Consider the following 19726-nt stretch of genomic DNA (forward strand, 5'->3'; position numbering starts at 1 on the left):
GAACTTGCTTCCTAGCACAAAAGGGAGGGAGAGAAGTTTTGTATTTCCAAATGTTTTCCCTAAAGATATATTTAAGTGAAACAGTTTATAACTAATATAGTATTTACTAAGCAACTATTATGTGCACGGCAGGCTCTCCCTTCTGCCTCAGCCCCGTGAGCTAGTCACTGTCATCAGCTCTGTCCCTCAAGGAGACAGGACCTTAGCATTTAAGCCATGTGTCCAAGGCCACACCAGCTAGCAAGCGTAAGAGGCAGACCTGAATGCAGGCGGTGTGCCGGATGCCTCCGCTCCTATTCCTGCACTAATAGGGCCCTTTGAAAAATAGAGTAAGCCCAGCAAAGACCACATCTCCAATTAACTTAAATTTAGGATTTTATGGTGCTCTTACACATGATGCTTGATTAAAAAATACAAATTTGGGCTGGAGAGATGGCTTAGCGGTTAAGCGCTTGCCTGTGAAGCCTAAGGACCCCGGTTCGAGGCTCGGTTCCCCAGGTCCCACGTTAGCCAGATGCACAAGGGGGCGCACGTGTCTGGAGTTCGTTTGCAGAGGCTGGAAGCCCTGGCGCGCCCATTCTCTCTCTCTCCCTCTATCTGTCTTTCTCTCTCTGTCTGTCGCTCTCAAATAAATAAATAAATAAAATTTAAAAAAAAAATACAAATGTAAAGCAGGGCGCAATGGTGCATGTCTTTAATCCCAGCACTCAAGAGGCAGAGGTAGGAGGATTGCTGAGAGTTCAAGGCCACCCTAAGACTACATAGTGAATTCCAGGCCAGCCTGCGCTAAAGTGAGACCCCCACCTCAGGGGAAAAATATACAAATTTAGGGCTGGAGAGATGGCTTTGCTGTTAAGCGCTTGCCTGTGATGCCTAAGGATCCCAGTTCAAGCCTCGCTTCCCCAGGACCCATGTAAGCCAGATGCACGAGGGGGCACATGTGTCTGGGGTTTGTTTGCAGTGGTTGGAGGCCTTGGTGTGCCCATTCAATCTCTCTCTCTCTCCCTCTCTCCCTTCTCTCAAATAAATAAATTTAAAAATATATTTTTAAAAAATAGAAATGCAAGTCAAGCATGGTGCTGTGCATGCCTTTAATCCCGGCACTCAGAAGGCAGATGCAGGAGGATTGCCATGAGTTCATGGCCAGCTTGAGACCACATAGTGAACTCCAGATCAGCCTGGGCTAGAGAGAGACCCTGCCTCAAATAAATAAAAGAAATAAAAGAAATGTGGGGCTGGTGAGATGGCTTAGTGGTTACGTGCTTGCCTGGAAGCCTAAGGACCCCTGTTCGAGGCTAAATTCCCCAGGACTCATGTTAGCCAGATGCACAAGGGGGCACAAGCATCTGGCATTTGTTTGCAGTGGCTGGAAGCCCTGGCACACCCATTCTCTCTCTCTCTCCCTCTCTCTCTCCCTCTCTCTCTCTCTCTCTCCCCCTCCCCCTCTCTCTCTCCCCCTCTCTCTCTCTGCCTCTTTTTCCCTCTGTCTATCTCTCTCAAATAAAGAAATAAAAAAAAATTTTTTTTAAATGCAAGCATCTTCAAACTATTGAGAAAGTCTTCTCCTCTGTCAGGCTGGAGGGTGAGGATTCTGGGAACTCACGCTCCGGACTTTAGGACTCACGCCCTTGTCACCATGACTGGTATTTCTGTCCGTTCCTTTGACTAATCTAGTTTTAGCAAGTCTATAATTAACCAGCTAGACTTGGAGTCCTGGCTTCCTGCTATTGTTTTCAAAAGCTAGAGGAACTAAAGGTCCTTATTTGCTGTATTTTGGCAATGGAGATCTACGTCCAGAAAATAGGGAGAAAGGAAGGAAAGGAAGGAAGGAAGGAGGGAAAGGGGTAGGAAAGAGAGCCTGACTGATTGTACAGTCAGAGAAAAATTTAAGGCTAAATTCAAATTTCATAGATTTCAGTACTTTGGATTGGATTAGCTGGCTCTGTCAGGAATAACTTTGCCCAAAGGAGAGGCTGACAGTCAGTTGCAAATAAAACATTAGCGAAGGGTTTTTCTAAGAATGAGAGCATTATACGCATTACTCCTCTGACCTTTTAAAACACAAATCTTGAACAACCTTCAGCTCTCCTCTGCATAAAGTGTAAATGCTCAGCCAGTAAAGCTTTATACCTGCTCACCTCCACAGGAGCGGCTTTTTAAAAAATAATTTTTTACTTATTTATTTGCAAGCAGTGAGAGAAAAGAGAGAGAATGGGCACACCAGGGCCTCCAGCCACTGCAAAGAAACTCCAGATGCATGTGCCGGCCACTTTGTGCATTTGGCTTTACATAGGTACTGGGGAATCAAACCTGGGTCATTAGGCTTTGCAGGCAAGTGCCCTGACCACTGAGCAATCTCATCAGACCCAAGAGAGACTCTTCACTGGAATGGCATAGTAGACCTTTTCTGGCCCTCTGGCCTTAGAACTCACTTAATTCTCCCAAAGACTGGCCCCTTCCAGCTTGGGGAGAAATTTCTTCCTTTGGAGATCTTCCAGAACATTCTGTGTAGAGATCCCACCCAGTTCCCGTGGGTGATTGATCACCTCACTTGGTTTGCTCTTACACATTGCTGTCCCCTTCCTTCTATGTGCTTGGTGTTGGCAAAAGGACCCCTGTGATAAAGAATGAGTAACTGGATGACATCAGAGAGAGGAGCAACGCCTTTCCTAGCCCAGTAGTTCTGCAAATCATAGGATTCTGAAACCAGCAGTGAGACATTAGAAATACAGATTGAGGAAGAGGGGACAGACGGATTGTAAGAGCCACAGAATGGGACAAAAATATCCTATGGCATTGCGCCCCCACCTCCTCCAGACTGACTGATGAGTTCATGACCAATATCCCTACTGGGAAGGGCCCTCATTGGGTTGGGGATGAGGGAAAGAGGTTTTGAAGAGAGGAGAATAACCTGATGGGCATATGGCCAGTTATGGTCATACAATAAAATTCATAATCAGTTATAAAAAATAGTAGAGTGATAGAGTGGTGGTTTAGCCGTTAAAGTGCTTGCCAGTAAAGCCAAAGGACCCAGGTTTAATTCCCCAGTACCCATGTAAAGCCAGATGCACAAAAAAAGCATATTCAGGCTGGAGAGATAGCTTAGTGGTTAAGGTGCTGCAGAACCAAAGGACCCAGGTTCAGTTCCCCAGAACCCAGGTAAGCTAGATGCACAAGGTGGCACATGCGTCTGGAGTTCACTTGCAGGGCTGGAAGACCTGGCATGCCCATTTTCCCTCCCCTTCTTACTCTGCCTCTTTCCCTGTCTCAAATAAATAAAAATAAAATACTTTTTTTTTTTAAATGATACAAAAATAGAAGGGAGAAAGAAGGGACTCAGGCATACGAGAGGAGGGAACAGGGAGGGTGGTGGAAGGGAACTAGGATCATGGTATATTGTGTATATGTATGGATGTTGTCAATAAAAGGTTTTTTCAAAATGGAAAAAAATTGACTGGGCATTGGTAACCTGTGGAAGATAGAGCCTGCCTAAAGCATGTAGTCACTGGGTGCACGTCTTTGAAGGACACTTCCTGGCATTAGCCTCGTCTGTCACTGTCCTTTTCTTGTTTTTTTTTTTTTTTTTTTGTTGTTTGTTTGTTTGTTTTTTCGAGGTAGGGTCTAACTCTGGTCCAAGCTGACCTGGAATTCACTATGTAGTCTCAGGGTGGCCTCGAACTCTTGGCGATCCTCCTACCTCTGCCTCCCGAGTGCTGGGATTAAAGGTGTGACCAGAATGAGACCCTACCTCGGAAAATCAAAAAAAAAAAAAAAAAAAAAAAGCAGAAGAAGAACAATGCACAGTGGTGTTAGACCTTTAATTCCAGGACTAGGGAGGCAGAGAGAGGAGGATCACCATGAGTTCGAGGCCACCCTGAGACTACATAGTCAATTCCAGGTTAGCCTGGGCTAGAGTGAGACCCTACCTCCAAAAAAAAGGAAGAAAGAAAGTAAAGAAATGCAGATCCTCAGGCCCTATCCCACCTGAACCAGAAATTCGGGGGGTGACCCCAGACCACCAGGTGACTGTGTCGCTTGTGCTGGGCTGCACCTATCACAATCGTGTGCATCTGAGACTCGATAGGAAATGCTGGTAGAACGCGTTCGTCCATCTGTCTTCTCCACCCTGCTCCTTGCATGCCAGAGGCCCTCAGCACACAGTGAGAGTAGATGCCATTCTGAGACCTCCAAGAAAAATGCTGTGCTCTGCAGGGAAGACCTTCCTAAACCTAGGCTCACCCGTTCCTCCTTCCTGTGCCCTCGGCCTCAGGAGAGGGTGATCCCGCCTGCTACTTGAAGCTAATTTGTTTGTGTCTGACCCTGAACGAGAGCCAGGGAGAGGGTGATTAGATTAGTGTGTGTGTCACACTGCAGGTCCCTGGACTCAGCCTGGTCCTGGAGGAAGCCAGGGTGGTGCCTGGGGTGACTGGCACGGGCAGGTCCTTGCTGCACACAGCTGGACCCCTTGTTCCCACACCAGCTGTTACTTTTGGCCCAGGAAAAGCTCCTAGCAAGAGAGACTTTGTGGGACTCTCAGCCTTGCTATTTTTACTCTCTGACATTCAGGCCTTGCTTCCTGTTTCATCATCATCATCATCATCATCATAATAATAACAATGATTAAAAACTACAAAGAGAGAGCCGGGTGTGATGGCGCACGCCTTTAATCCCAGCTCTCGGGAGGCAGAGGTAGGAGGATCGCCATGCGTTCAAGGCCTCCCTGAGATGACATATTTAATTCCAGGACAGCTTTGGCTAGAGTGAGACCCTACCTTGAAAAACAAACAAACAAACAAAAAACCCTACAAAGAAAGGATGGATACCTATGGGGTGTCTCTGTGACAGCTGCACAGGAAGGAGGGCCTGCATGGGACTGGACTTGTGCCTATGGACCCTGAGCCCTGGGTTGCTGAAACTCTCTCTGGAGAATTTTGGTCTCATCCCTTAATAGTTGACCTTGGTCAGGTCAACTGCTGGTCTCATAATCTCAGCCCTAAGCATCCTTTGTGTTTTCATCTTTTGTTGTTTTATTTATTTCCCCAAAGCTGTCTATGCTGATTTTTTTTTTCACTATCTAAAAAAAGTTAATACTTTGAAAAGAGTTATTGGGGCTGGAGAAATGGCTCAGCGATTAAGGTGCTTGCATGCAAATCTAACCACCTAAGTTTGATTCCTTAGTACCCACAGAAAGCCAGATGCACAAAAGAGACACATGTATCTGGAGTTCATTTTCAGTGGCTGCAGGCCCTGGCACGCTCGCTCGTGTTCTCCCTCTCTCTCTCTGCTTGCAAATAAATTAATAAAAATATTTTTATTTGAGAGAGAGTGAGAAAGAGGCAGACAGAAAGGGCCTCGTGCCACTGTATATGAACTCTGGGTTCATGCACCACGTGTGTATCTGGCCCTATGTGGCTACTGGGGAATTGAACCAGGGAGATCAGGCTTTGCAAGCAAGTGCCTTTAACCCTGAGCCATCTCTCCAGCCCTGATACTTTTGGTTTTTGTTTTGTTTTGGTTTGATTTGTTTATGTGTCTGTGTGTATACATACATACATACACACACACACACACACACACACACACACATATGTACAGTGTTGCACATGTGCACAAGGGGGTGCATGCATGTGGAGTTTGATTGCAGTGGCTGGAGGCCCTGGTGTGCCAATTCACTCCCTTTCTCTCTTGCATAAGAAAAAAGGAGGGGGAAAGGGAAGAGAAGGGGAGGAAGAGGGGGAGGGGGAGGAAGAAGGGGAGAACCCAGTCTGTTGGACTTGCCTGAAAAAAAAGGGAAGTGGGGCTGGAGAGATGGCTTAGCGGTTAAGCGCTTGCCTGTGAAGCCTAAGGACCCCGGTTCGAGGCTCGGTTCCCCAGGTCCCACGTTAGCCAGATGCACAAGGGGGCGCACGCGTCTGGAGTTCGTTTGCAGTGGCTGGAAGCCCTGGCGCGCCCATTCTCTCTCTCTCTATCTGCTTCTTTCTCTCTCTGTCTGTCGCTCTCAAATAAATAAATAAAAATTAAAAAAAAAAAAAGGGAAGTGAGGGAAGGGAAGGGAAGGGAAGGGAAGGGAAGGGAAGGGAAGGGAAGGGAAGGGAAGGGAAGGGAAGGGAAGGGAAGGGAAGGGAAGGGAAGGGAGAAAAGGAGAAACAAAGAAAGAAAAGTGGGCTCACTTTTATTCAAGACAGCTGCTTACCTTCTGCCATCCATCATGTTCACTCATGGCACCACCTTGTTGGAAGTCACTGACCTGTACTACTGCCTTTGATCTGGCATAACTAACCTCACATCCTTTTATTTAGTTAGTTATTTGGGAGAGAGAAAGAATATGGGCATTCCAGGGCCTCCTACCACTGCAAATGAACTCCAGACACATGTACCACTTTGCATATGTGTGTGTGTGTGTGTGTGTGTCTGGTTTGACATGGCCATTGGGGAATCGAACCTGAGATTTGCAAGTAAGCATCTTTAACCACGGAGCAATCTCATCAGCGCTGTGGCTTCATCTTCTGATGGTGTGTTCCCCAGACACAAGGATTAGGGGACAGATTCGGGCCCTCCAACCTCACTAGACTCCAGGTTTGGACCGTGTTCCCACTTCTACCTCAGGGCTCCTTGTGTATGAGCCACTAGAATGAGATCCCATAAAGGCACCCACATGCTAGAGATTTCTGTAACTTAACCCCTGGGTATTTTTGTCTTTTGCCCCAGTTGAAATACCAAAAAATAAAAGAACAGCAGGAACAACCCCTCTGCCTCCTAAAAAATAAATAAATAAATAAATAATGGGGACAGGAAAAAGGAATATAAACACATTTGATTAGAGTTGTTTGTGCACATTTTGGTCAAGTTAAATTATGTAATCATGCTTAATTTTTCTGTTGGGGGGAGGGGAAGTTTCCATCACAATTTGAGACTGGTGGCGGTTTTGTCTCTGGCAAATTGAAATGGAAAAGTAGGTGCTGAGAACCCAGACCACTGCAGAAACCTGCTCTTAATCGGTCTCTTTGTGTGGCTTCTCTTTCCTTTGGTGCTGTTACAGCCCGGTGATGCTGGACCACATGATGCAGTGATGTCTCTAGTGCCCAGGGCTCACACCTGTTCTCGTTCAAAATGCTGTGAAGTGTCCGTGCAGTTTTTTGGACAACCATCTAGAAACCCAGCCTAGCTCTTGGAATAAAGGGTTGCTCAAGTTGAAGTTTTCTGCCAACCAGCATTGGTATAGCTGCTTGTGATTTTTCCACTATGGCTCCATCTCTACGATGACCCCTTCATAGCTCCATCTCTGATTTCTCCATGATGCCTACGTCTCTATGAATTTCTCACTCCACTTCCTCTCTTCTTTCTCACTTTCACTCATTTTGGTTCAACTCAAGACTTAAGAATATATTTTTAAGCCGGGCATGGTGGCGCACGCCTTTAATCCCAGCACTCGGGAGGCAGAGGTAGGAGGATCGCCGAGAGTTCAAGGCCACCCTGAGACTACATAGTGAATTCCAGGTCAGCCTGAGCCAGAGTGAGACCCTACCTCAAAAAACCAAAAAAAAAAAAAAAAGAATATATTTTTAAGAGCAAATGTTTTGCCAGTGAACTGATACAATATTGATTTGGTTCAAGTGTGCGTAAAATTGTCCGGTAGAAGGCCTGGCTCAGTGCTTAAAGGCACTTGCTTGCAAAGCCTGATGACCCAGGTTTGATTCCCTAGAACCCACATAAAGCCACAAAGTGGCACATGCAACTGGAGTTAATTTATTTGCTACCCACAGTGCTCAAAACTTACTGAATTTGGACTAGAGAGATGGCTTAGCAGTTAAGCGCTTGCCTGTGAAGTCTAGGGACCCCAGTTCGAGGCTTGATTCTCCGGGACCCACGTTAGCCAGATGCACAAGGGGGCGCACGCATCTGGAGTTCCTTTGCAGTGGCTGGAAGCCCTGGCGCGCCCATTCTCTCTCTCTCCCTCTCTATCTGCCTCTTTCTCTCTCTGTCTCTCTCAAGTAAATAAATAAAAATGAACAAAAAAAAATTTAAAAAAAACTTACTAAATTTGAATGTGTTTGAGCTTTGTAGAGGCTGGCCCATTTACCACAATCTCTGCCACTTTCTCTAGCACCTTCCTTCACGTGTTTACATTACTGGCCCATTTGTAGGTTCGGTCTGGTTCCTTGTTGAATTCCAAGGCTATTTCGGTTTGCTTTCCCTGAAAGTGTTCTGTGAGCAATCCAGTGTTCTAGCGTACTAAAGCAGGCACCGTTTCTTTGCAGATGTTTACAGCCAAATGAGAGGGGATCTTAAAAATGCATGAAAGGGGCTGGAGAGATGGCTTAGCGATTAAGCGCTTGCCTGTGAAGCCTAAGGACCCCGGTTCGAGGCTCGGTTCCCCAGGCCCCACATTAGCCAGATGCACAAGGGGGCGCATGCGTCTGGAGTTCATTTGCAGAGGCTGGAAGCCCTGGCGCGCCCATTCTCTCTCTCTCCCTCTATCTGTCTTTCTCTCTGTGTCTGTCACTCTCAAATAAATTAAAAAAAATTAAAAAAGAAAAAAAAAAGAAAAATGCATGAAAGTCATATAATATAGTGCTTATTGCAAATGGTTACAGCTGGGAATGATGGATGATCCCAACAAGTAAATCTCCGATTTATAAAAGGATCCAGTAGGTTCTGCGTGCAAGTGTGTGAATTTTGCTTGGGTAGTTGATTCTGGTTCATGGAAGTTTAGCTTGTTCACAGGGTTCTTAGTGGTGTGGGGTGACTTGAAGACAAAGTCTTTATGTCTGTATTGTCAACCCGCCTATCTGGTTCTTTTCCTATCACCCATTTCCCCGTATTTGCTACCAATACAATGGCTGCGGTTCTTCTCATTTGGACTACAGACACATCTGCCTGTGGGCGCACCTGGCTGTCGGTATGGCACCTGGAAGACTCTTCTGCTCTTTAATGAAATGCACCCTTTTGTTTTACTTCCCAGCAGATATCTGGAGCGATCACTCATTTCAGACAGATCCGGATTTGCCACCTGGATGGAAAAGAATCAACGACATTGCTGGGACCTACTATTGGCACATTCCGACAGGAACGACTCAGTGGGAACGGCCCGTGTCCATCCCAGTGGATCTTCCGGGTTCTAGGAAAGGGTCACTTAGTTCTGTCACGCCATCTCCCACCCCAGAGAATGAGGTAAAATGGAAGGTCTTTTTGCTCCCTTAATAGGCGTAACTCAGGATGTCTCCTTAGATTAGGTGCCTCTCTCTGCCTGCACAGGTCATTGAGGTCAGCTTCTTGATTTTCGTGTATGTTGCATTGGAAATCTGGAACATGCTTCCTCTTAGGAAATTGTGTTAATATCCATCTTGTAGGGGTGTTTTCATTTTTTTTATTTTTTTATTTTTGAGGTAAGGTCTCACTCTAGCCCAGGCTGGCCTGGAATTCACTCTGTAGTCTCAGGGTGGCCTTGAACTCACGGCGATCCTACTACCTCTGCCTCCTGAGTGCTGGGATTAAGGGCATGTGCCACCACGCCCGCCTGTGTTTTCATTTTTAATGGGTTTAGGTCTCTTGAAACACCATTCTAGGTATAAAAAGCGAGAGGAACTGATTAATGGGGGGTGGTTAAGATCCCCTAGGGCTCCTGGAGGCCGTAATTTACTCTATAGGTACCACTGCATGGTGCTGGCTCAATAAAATATTTACACCCAAAAGAGCACTTCTTGGCCAGGCGTGTTACAGTGATCACATATCCTATTAGCCTTGAGTTTGTTTGCTAGCTTGCAGATGATGTCTACAAGAATAACCCTTGAGAGCCCTTTAATGCTTAATTTTTATCTAAAAAAATAATAAAGATCTGTTTATTTAGCAGAAGTGACATTATTTTAGCAATAATTAGCAGCATAAATTTCTGCCGTCCCCGAGGAAGAAATCCGGATGTTTAAACAAAGAATTGAGGGCTTAAAATATTCCTTTGTGGTATTTATTAATACAGAGCTTGCTGCCATGAACTACTGTGAATCCCAATCACATCATATTTAAGAGAATTATTACTGGGAAAGGTCACAACTAAGTGATAACTTTTTGAATTGTTTTTTTTTTTTTGACAACAGTGGTTTCTCTGACATGCAGACATTTCTGCTCGTTTTTGGATGATCATTTTTTTTTGGTGTCTTTTTTTTGGCGGGGGGCTTCTAGGTAGGGTCTCACTCAAGCCCTGACTGACCTGGAATTCACTGTGTAGTCACAGAGTGGCCTCGAGCTCATGGTGATCCTCCTACCTCTGCCTCCTGAGTGCTGGGATTAAAGGTGTGTGCCACTACATCTTTTGTTTGAGGGCATGAATACATTTGAACTTCACCACTGATGCGCAGAGCTTCTCTGCGTGCAACTGTTAGCATCCATCCTGGTTTTGTTTGTTTGTTTGGTTGGTTTGTTGGTTTTTCAAGGTAGGGTCTTGCTCAGGATGGCCTCGAACTCACAGTGATCCTCCTACCTCTGCCTCCCAAGAACTAGGATTAAAGGTATGTGCCACCACACCTGGCTCATGCTGTCTTTAAATTTTATTTGTTTATTTATGTATTTATTTGAGATAGCAAGAAAGAGGCAGACAGAGAAAGAGAGACTAGGCACACCAGGGCCTCCAGCCACTGCAAACAAACTTCAGACACATGTGCCACCTTGTACATCTGGCTTACATGGGTCCTGGGGACTCAAACCTGGGTCCTTTGGCTTTGCAGGCAAATGCCTTAACCGCTAAGCCATCTCCCCAGCCCTCATCCTGTTTCTGAAATTAGCCAAGGCCTTTGTCCTGACTCTGACTAGTCGCTTTCTATGGGAGGGTATATAGAGTTTCAGCTCTTCATTTTCCCAGCCCCGGACTCAGTTCTCCATCTTCAAGAGAGGTGGGGTGGAGCTAGCCATACCTTTTTGGTAGGTGAGAGCTTTGGGCACTTAGGGCTTTGTCTTGATTCAGTGGTGTAGAACCACATCGATTTTGCTGTTTATCACGAGATAACCATGGTCACTTTTTATCGAAGCCGGTACTTTCATGTCCTGAGCAATTTCCATTCAGTTTACTTCTGCATCTTGTATTAGCTGGGGAATAAAAATGAACTGACAGTCCGGGCGTGGTGGCGCACACCTTTAATCCCAGCACTCGGGAGGCAGAGGTAGGATGGTCTCCGTGAGTTCGAGGCCACCCTGAGACTACATAGTGAATTCCAAGTTAACCTGAGTTAGAGCGAGACCCTACCTTGGAAAAAAAAAAAGAAGAACTGACAGAACCCTGATGAGCTTGGGGTGAATGGAGTCTGCTCCCCGTACCATCTCAGATGCACTCTTGGCTTTTTTCCCTGTGCCACAGGTACCCCTGTGCCCACAGAAGAAGCCAGCATCAGCCTCTGCTATCTCTGCTATCTTCCTTACCTGTACAATGTTTCCTCCTGGCATCTCATTAGGCTCTTTTTCCATCTCAGAGCTGTTTCCCTAACCCTAACATCTTTAGGCATGTTTACCAACAGAGTCCCTACAACCAGAGAATGCCAAGGTGGGAGGGTAAATTACAGATAGGGAAACTGAGGTATAGAGGTCAGTGGCCCATAGTAGCAACTGGAACTTAAAAGGAGTTCCTGGGCTGGAGAGATGGCACAGTGGTTAAGGCACTTGCCTATGAGGCCTAAGGACCCAGCTTTGATTCTCCAGATCCCATGTAAGCCAGATGCACATGGTGACGCTTGCCTCTGGAGTTCGTTTACAGTGGCTAGAGGCCTGGGCGTGACCATTCTCTCTCTCCTTGCAAATAAAAATAAAATTGATTACAGTCCTGGGAATCAAACTAAAGGACTCAGATGTATTAGCCAAGCACTCTACCACTAAGCTACACCCCAACCCGTTTTGTTTTCTTTCTTTGTTTTGAGGTAGGGCTTCACTCTAGCCCAGGCTGACCTGGAATTTACTATGTAGTCTCAGGGTGGCCTCGAACTCACAGCGATCCTCCTACCTCTGCCTCCCGAGTGCTGGGATTAAAGACTTATGCTACCACACCCGGCTGTTATTTTTTTTTAATTAATTAAATCTTTGTGTGCTTGGGGTTCTAGGGATGAAACCCAGAGCCACATACATTGTAGGCAAGGATTCTAATAGTCAGGTACATCACTAGTCCTTTGATAATGTTGATAAGATGAATTTTCTTCGGACTGGGCTGAAGAGATGATTTCAGTGGTTAAAAACATTTGTTTGCATAGCCTGACAGCCTGGGTTCGATTCCCCAGTACCCATATAAAGTCACACTCACAAAGTGACACATGAGAAAGAGAACACCTGCCACATACCAAGGATGTGGGGGCCCCAAGAATGGAAGTAAACCGTGTACCACGAGGGCACAAGCATTTGAATTCCAGGCTGCTGTCTCACCGCATGACTCTCCCGGAAACACGTACCTTGGGCACTAAAGATAGCTGTGGTCGGGCTGGAGAGATGGCGATGGCTTAGCGGTTAAGCGCTTGCCTGTGAAGCCTAAGGACCCCGGTTCGAGGCTCGGTTCCCCAGGTCCCACGTTAGCCAGATGCACAAGGGGGCGCACGCGTCAGGAGTTCGTTTGCAGAGGCTGGAGGCCCTGGCGCACCCATTCTCTCTCTCTCCCTCTATCTGTCTTTCTCTCTGTGTCTGTCGCTCTCAAATAAATAAATAAATAAAAATTAAAAAAAAAAAAGATAGCTGTGGTCCCAGTATACATTTGCCAGGGGACACACAGAAGTTAGGGGCTTTTGTAAGATCACAGAGCCAGTATGTGAGAGAGTCAACCTTGAACTCAGCTTCAGTCTTTACACCGTCTATCAGGCATTGTGGAGGCTGTGACATCTCTTCCTCTCATCCCAAGGTAGAGTTGTGTCACAGGCAAAAACCACCTAGAAAATGACTTTTAATAATGTCTCAGGTGCTAATGACAACAGAAGAGAAATGATTTTTTTCTCTACTACCATTTCTTTAGTCCTAAAATAGGACCTATTTCAACTAATTTCGAAACGTGAAAGAAAGCAAAATGTTAAAGGAGAGAAGAAACTTGGAATGCATCATGTGAGAAATATACATTTTGATTCAGCTTTCTCGTGCACTGGCTTGATAAGAAAAATCCAATAAATAAATGCCAAATCTGTTGACTTCACAAAAATGTAGGACGGAAGACTTCCTTACAGTTTGAAAATTGTACATTTCACATTCCAAAGTTCACCCGGGAAGTGTTAAGCGCAGCCGATGATGTTTCTACCGCACGTGCCAGCAGTATTTTTGAAAGTTTATCAACTGGCCAAGAAATATTTGTCTCCGAAACTTGGCACACTGTGCTCTTCCCCCTCTTCCTCCCCCCTCCCAAGAACAATTTGTTTGATCCAAATTACCTCTAAGATTACTTGGATATCAAATTTTAGAAAAAAAAAATCAAGTCATACAAAATATTTTTGTGAATAACTCTTGGCCCTTGTCCAAGACTTGCTTAAAATCTTTTCACATAAAAGTGGTTCAGTTCCCAGAGGAGAGTGGAGAAGTCTCTGTGGCTAGTGCAGACAGACTGACCCTCAGCACTGGGATCGCCTCTTGGCTAGAAGATGTTACGTTCTTGTTCCAAGAGGGCCAAGATGTACAACTAAAAACCCAAGTCCTTCTATGTAGTAAGATGCCCACATCAAAGGACCATTCTGTCATCATTTTACCAGACTGCACAGACCAATCAAATTATCATGACATTCTCGACTTAGAAAAGGTCTTGGAGAAAGGTCTAGTGTATGGTAGGAACAGTGTTTCCCAGCATAGGAGCCGAGGAGACATCCAAGAAGGATTTCCAGGGCTTGGCTTGTGAAGCATGCTGCTTCTGGCGGCGGGCATCTCAGGCCATGAGACAGATGCTCTGGGGGAGAGGCCTGGACGTCTGCTATTGCATAGGCCTTCCAGGGGATTTTATATTGTAACAACCATTCCTGGGAACCACGAGCCCCTAGTTTTGTTTCTTTATTACTTCCCCTGAGGTTCTGGGACCTCACCTGAGCATCTTCCAAGAACTGTTCCCTTCATCCCTGTCCTTTGCAAGCCCTTCGTTACACTGCATCCCTTCATGCCATTAGGATCCGTCAGTCTTTTCTAGGAAGCCCTTTGGGCCTCAGAGTCTGGTGCTTTCATCTTGCACCCCCATATGTGGCATGGATCTAGATACAGGATAAAGTTGCCCAATGGTTGCTGGATAGAGGAAAAATCCAGACTAATGATTGGTCGGAGATATTACTTGACATCCTCTAGCAGCCAAGCCAGCACTACAGCCCCAGATCCCCTGCCGTCTCTAGAGCATCACCTTTACACTGTGATTGGTCCCAGGGATTCACGCAGTTGCTCAGGTGTGGTCAGTTTGTTTATTGGTTTGTACCTTCTCTGCTCTGTGTTTGCATGATGTCATAATGTCATACCGTAGTTCTCCCTTGTTTCCTGGGGGTACAGTCTATGATCCTGTAGTGGCTGCCTAAAAACCACGGGGAGTACCAAAGCTGTCCATATGGCAATACCACACAGTGAGGAGATCCAGTAGCCTATTGGAGACATAGTTCCTGGTGGGAAGAGCCTGTAAACAACATGGATATGCTAAGCAAAGGGATAGTTGATTTTTTTTTTTAATAGGATGGAACAAGATGGCACAAGATTCCATGATGACACTCAAAATGACCCAAAATGTAAACCTTTGGAATTGTTTATTTTCATAATTTTCCATTTAATATTTTTGGGCCACTGTTGTACCAGATAGCAAACCAAAGAAAGCAAAACCATAAATCAGAGAAGACTGTACTCTCCAAATGGTGTTGAATGCCTGAAAAACTGGAGTATTTTATTTTTATTTATTTACTTATTTGAGAGAGGCAGAGAGAGAGAGAGAGAAAGGGAGAGTTGTCATGCCAGGGTCTCCAGCTACTGCAAACAAATTCCAGCTGCATGTGCCACCTTGTGCATCTGGCTTATGTGGGTCCTGGGGAATCGAACTGAGGTCCTTTGGCTTTGCAGGCAAGCGCCTTATCTACAAAGCCGTCTCCCCAGAGTATTGTAAAAGGAGAAAACACACATACACACATGAGTAGATGTATAGAATGCCAGTCAATCCTGCCCATCCTGTTCCTTGGAATTTCAGAATGCTAGTATTCCACGTTTTCCACCATTTCTATCTAAACTACACTTGCTCTTGATAACAGGATTGGAACGTGTCATTTGAGCTTTTCTTCCCCAGAGTGGAAGGAGTACTGGGAAAAAGACACTGTCATTTCTGAGGCACCACTGGGCAGCCAGGCTGTGTGCCAACACTCCTGCCTCACCATGCCACTTCACCACCTCGAGGAGAGGCCCTTCCCACCCTACACAGAACAGGCGAGAGCATAGCTGGGTTGTCTGTCTTGTGCACACGCTGGTGTCCGAATGCAGTGGCGTGACAGCTTTCCCCAAAGGTCCACTCACACTCTCTAGTTTGGATTTATTTTTATTTTATTTATTTGGGAGAGAGAAAGGCAGGTAGAGAAAGAACGGGGGCACCGGGGCCCCCAACCACTGCAAACAAACTCCAGGTGCATGCGTCACCTTATGCATCTGGCTTACATGGGTCCTGGGGAATCAAACCTGGGTCCTTTGGCTTTGCAGGCGAGTGCCTTGTCCACTAAGCCATCCCTCCAGGCCTCCTAGTTTGGGTTTAATACCTCTTCACGGTGACAGTCTCATCACCCTGTCTTCATTTTGGCTCGAATAAAGGAACACCACAGGTACACAGACACGTGGTGACTTGTAATGAATCCATCCATGAGGGTAGATCCCTGATGACCCGACCGCTTCCCGTCGGTCCCCATCTTACCTCAACACTTTTTGGAGGACATTTTCAACCCTAGCACGCCCTCAAGCCACTTCCTTTCTAGGGACGGCCCCCATCTCTGAGACTCTCGTCCTCAAGAACACTTTGTTGGCAGCGTTAAAGGGATGTCTTTTCCAGCAGAAAGACAGTGTGTGATTTGTAGTATTGCTTTCTAAGACTGCAGAAGAGAAATAGGGGAAGAATTCAGAGTACATGCTTGGCTCCCCCTAGCGGGCACACCCTTGCATAGCTTCCACACGGTATGGAGGGGCATGAAAAGCACCCCCGGTCCAGGCACTGAGTGGGTCACTCAGTACATACTGTCTGTGAGGAGCTGAGGTTCTGGAGCTTTCCCACAACTGAGCGTGACTTCATAATCGCAGTAAGGGACGCTGCACCCTAGGCAAGGTCAAGATAAGAACCAGGGAAGTGTGTCCCCAACTGCATTGCCTGGAAGGTTCCAAGGCAGGTTGCTGCTCACGGAAGATGCTCTGTGGCCATCACCACACTTTGTCCCTTTCTGTCCATCGTTTCTTACCAGAAGAGGTTGGCTCCTCCTGTTGTTTCCTCATTTACTGTTTTCTCTTTCTTTATCTCTCTCACCTCCTCTATCCATACTGCTGTCCAAGGTGGCTGTAGATGGTCTGTAGAGGCTGAAAGAATCTCTTTCTTTTGAAATGTTGTTAGCTAATATTATTTGCCAGGTTGTGATGTGGCTCAGTGGTAGAGGGAGGCCCTGGGTTTGAGCCCCAGCACTGCAAAAATCAGTAAGAAAGTGAGCTAATTAGATAATTAAGTAAATGTAGGAAATGCCCTCTCTTTAATTGAAAGTAATTAGATGGCTAGACCACAGAGTTCTTCATTCTTCAGGTTTAAGAAAAGTATTCTGTACTCCATTAATTTTTGTTTCAAAAAGGACAATTATGGTCACTTTTACCAAGAATAAAATATCTCAAAAAAAAAAGAATAAAATATCTCATCTTGGGGATAAATGGATGTTTTTAAAATAGGGGAAAACAGAACTTTGGTCCTTGTCATAACACATACAATGCCAGTCTCCATTTTCCCTGGCTTGAACTTTATACTAAAGTTCTTATATTGTAGTCTTCAAGCTATGAGGCCTTTGTTTATGTGGCCACATAAACAGTGACTGTGGGAAGGGTGCCAGCTGACTCACTTGCATGGCACGGGAGAGGGGCCCGTGGAGTCTAGAACTGGGATCAGCATTCGCTTTGCAAGGACTCCTGTGTCCAAAGAGGAAACGTATAAAAAAGCATAACAACCCCATGGCCAGGAGAGGCCTGTTTCAATTAAGTGCCAAAGCTTTTCTCAGTGCTATTTAGAGTCCTCCTTCTACCCTGTCCTGTGCCAACACAGAGCCTCAGGGGCCATTTCTGATTTCAAGTGTCCTTTTTCAGGCACCATTCCTCCCTTCCTTCCTTCCTACCTTCTTTCCTTCCTTCTTTCCTTCCTTCCTTCCTTCCTTCCTCCCTCCCTCCCTCCCTCCCTCCCTCCCTCCCTCTCTCCCTTCCTTCCTTCCTTCCCTCCCTCCCTCTCTCTCTCCCTTGCTTCCTTCTTTCTTTTCTCCCTTCCTTTTTCTTTGAAACTTCTCTACAAGGACGTAGTTATCTTGGGCATCCGAGTCCTCATGTGCCTCCCCTTTCCAAAGTTCAACATCAATGAAGAACGGACGCAGCTCACCTCCGGCAAGGCTCATGAGAGGGACCCTCAGGCTTGCTTTTGTCTGGAAAGGAAATTCTACTTTGAATGTTTATTTTGTTCTTGGACAGTTCAGGGTTTTTGCCACAAGTCTTTATTGAGATCCCACAGTGGTGGGTTTTTTTGGTTACTGGTCCCTCTGAAAATGAGAACAAAAGCTCACCACCTTTCTCCCAGGAAAGCAGCATACAGAAGTCTTCACCCGTCTCAATGGGTGCAGCCCTTTGGACACCCCATGACTCCCCTACATTACTTTTGTCCTTTGTGGAGGCTTTGGGGGTTATACAGTATGGAGGGAGATGAGAGCAGCATTCATACTCTTTTATTCATTATGAGAGGGTTCTTTTTTTTTTTTAAGTTAGTGCAGTGGTCTGAGTTCATTTACATCTTGAACAGGGCAATTCAGGTATCCAGCCCAAAACGGAAAGCCCATCATAGGGATAATGGAACTAACTTGCATTACCTTCACCATTTAGGGTACATGGGGTTGTGAACCCACCTTTCCACAAAGGAGCCTTTGAACCCAAGTCCATCTGCACTAAGGGCTTTTTTTTTTTTTTTTTTTTAACTCGAGGTGTTCTAACCAAGTTCTCGGTTCAGCATTCACTTTTCATTTTGAAAGAACGTCAGCTGAAAAGTGCCCGGTGTTGATTTATTATCCAAGGGACAAGATTTGCCTGGCAAGTCAGTAAAAGAGATTCCACAAGACCATCCTGGTGTTTTGCTAGTTCTCATTCAGTTCCATAAATCTTAGATGAAAAATATTCAAATATTCCTGTGGCGTTGTAGAAAGAGAAGACATTTCCTTGCTGTCTGAAGAGAGTAGAAGGAGTTGCTTACCTTCAAAGATGGATTTCGAGAGCTTTTTTTTTCAGCTGGCCAGGCTCATGCTGTGGTCTGACGTGATGTTTAGGGGATCACAGGTTGTGTAGCTTGGAAGTAGAGAATTTTATGAATCGGAAGAACTTTCATTGGTTGTTTGGGACTATATTTTGTTACTGTAAATAAATTTTAGCAAAATGTTGGTCAGCCTGTGTCCCCCTCACTAACCTCTCCCTGTTACTGTCCTTTTTCAAGTAAAGATAAGTGGACCCCATATTTTTGTATGCTGTGTATCCCATCCCCCAGAGTCCCTGCTGAGCACAGTGATGTCCCCAATTATGCCTCGGCCCCCAGAAGACATTTCTGGGTGGTTAGTACGAGGAAAAGGTTCTTGTTGAATCAGGCGTGTTGGGGGTTTAATGCTTGGAGGCATATGGTTTGCTGTTAAGACCACATTTAGAAAATAACTTCCCTTGTCTACTTCTAATAATGTTCAGTCATTTGTTTGGGTAAGTAATTAAAGCGCCATCTCTTCAGGTAATAATGAAGTTTAGAGAGTATGCGTTAACAAGTCGCTGTTAGATTGAATTTGTTTCTTAACCCACCCTGTGAATATCGATGCTAACAACAGTGTCTTGTGTTTTTCTTTTCCTTTCCTTTCTTTTCTTTTTTTCTTTAAATCAATCTGCTTTTTTTTCTATGTGAATAATTATATGTCTAGAAACAGCCATGGAGTGATTTTGCTGTTCTGAATGGGGGAAAGATTAATAGTGACATTTGGAAGGCAAGTATATTGTCAGATTTTTAGATCATTTAATTTTTTTTTTCCTTTCTGCATGGCCATGGCTGTACATTTTTCTTCTTTGTGAATATCATGCATATTCTATAGGGGCGGAGTGATGGGGCTTCTTGCCAGGGACACCCAGCTCACACCCACGTTGCCTTTCTGATGTCTCCCATTATGAATGACTTCAAGCTGACTGCCCAGGTCCCTTGTGGCCTTGTAAGAGTCGGCAGTTGTGCACGGCAGTCCCTGCATGCCCTTTTCTGCCTAAGCTCACCCCCGTACGTACTCCGCCTCTTGCTGGGGCCTTTCTCTCCTTTTGATAGTTGAGGCAGGGTTAGGATGGCCTCCCATTGTCTATTAACAGGGATCTGTTTTCCCCTAGGATTTGCATGCAGCCACAGTGAACCCAGACCCCAGTTTAAAAGAGTTTGAAGGAGCGACACTCCGCTATGCATCTTTGAAGCTCAGGTAAGAGGTTGGAAAGATGGGTGAGGTTTGAGGCTTTTGCAGCTAGTGCTTGCGATAGGATGCTAAGACCAGTTTCTGTTTTT

General features: G+C 45.6%; 1 protein-coding gene across 10 annotated transcripts in view; it reads left to right on the plus strand.

The window, feature by feature from the left end:
- Apbb2 (amyloid beta precursor protein binding family B member 2) overlaps positions 1-19726 on the plus strand; it is a 363904-nt gene that overhangs the window by 215672 nt on the left and 128506 nt on the right. For 4 of the 10 annotated variants that reach the window (XM_045161203.1, XM_045161206.1, XM_045161207.1 and 1 more), the window contains 3 exons: positions 8963-9171; positions 19110-19172; positions 19558-19643. In XM_045161203.1, coding sequence (XP_045017138.1) covers positions 8963-9171; positions 19110-19172; positions 19558-19643 — 358 coding nt within the window. The remainder of the gene's footprint in view (positions 1-8962; positions 9172-19109; positions 19173-19557; positions 19644-19726) is intronic. The other 6 variants (XM_045161205.1, XM_045161208.1, XM_045161209.1 and 3 more) reach the window with 3 other exon arrangements.

Source organism: Jaculus jaculus, chromosome 11, assembly GCF_020740685.1.
Source record: "Jaculus jaculus isolate mJacJac1 chromosome 11, mJacJac1.mat.Y.cur, whole genome shotgun sequence".
In the NCBI taxonomy this organism is placed as follows: Eukaryota; Metazoa; Chordata; class Mammalia; order Rodentia; family Dipodidae; genus Jaculus; species Jaculus jaculus.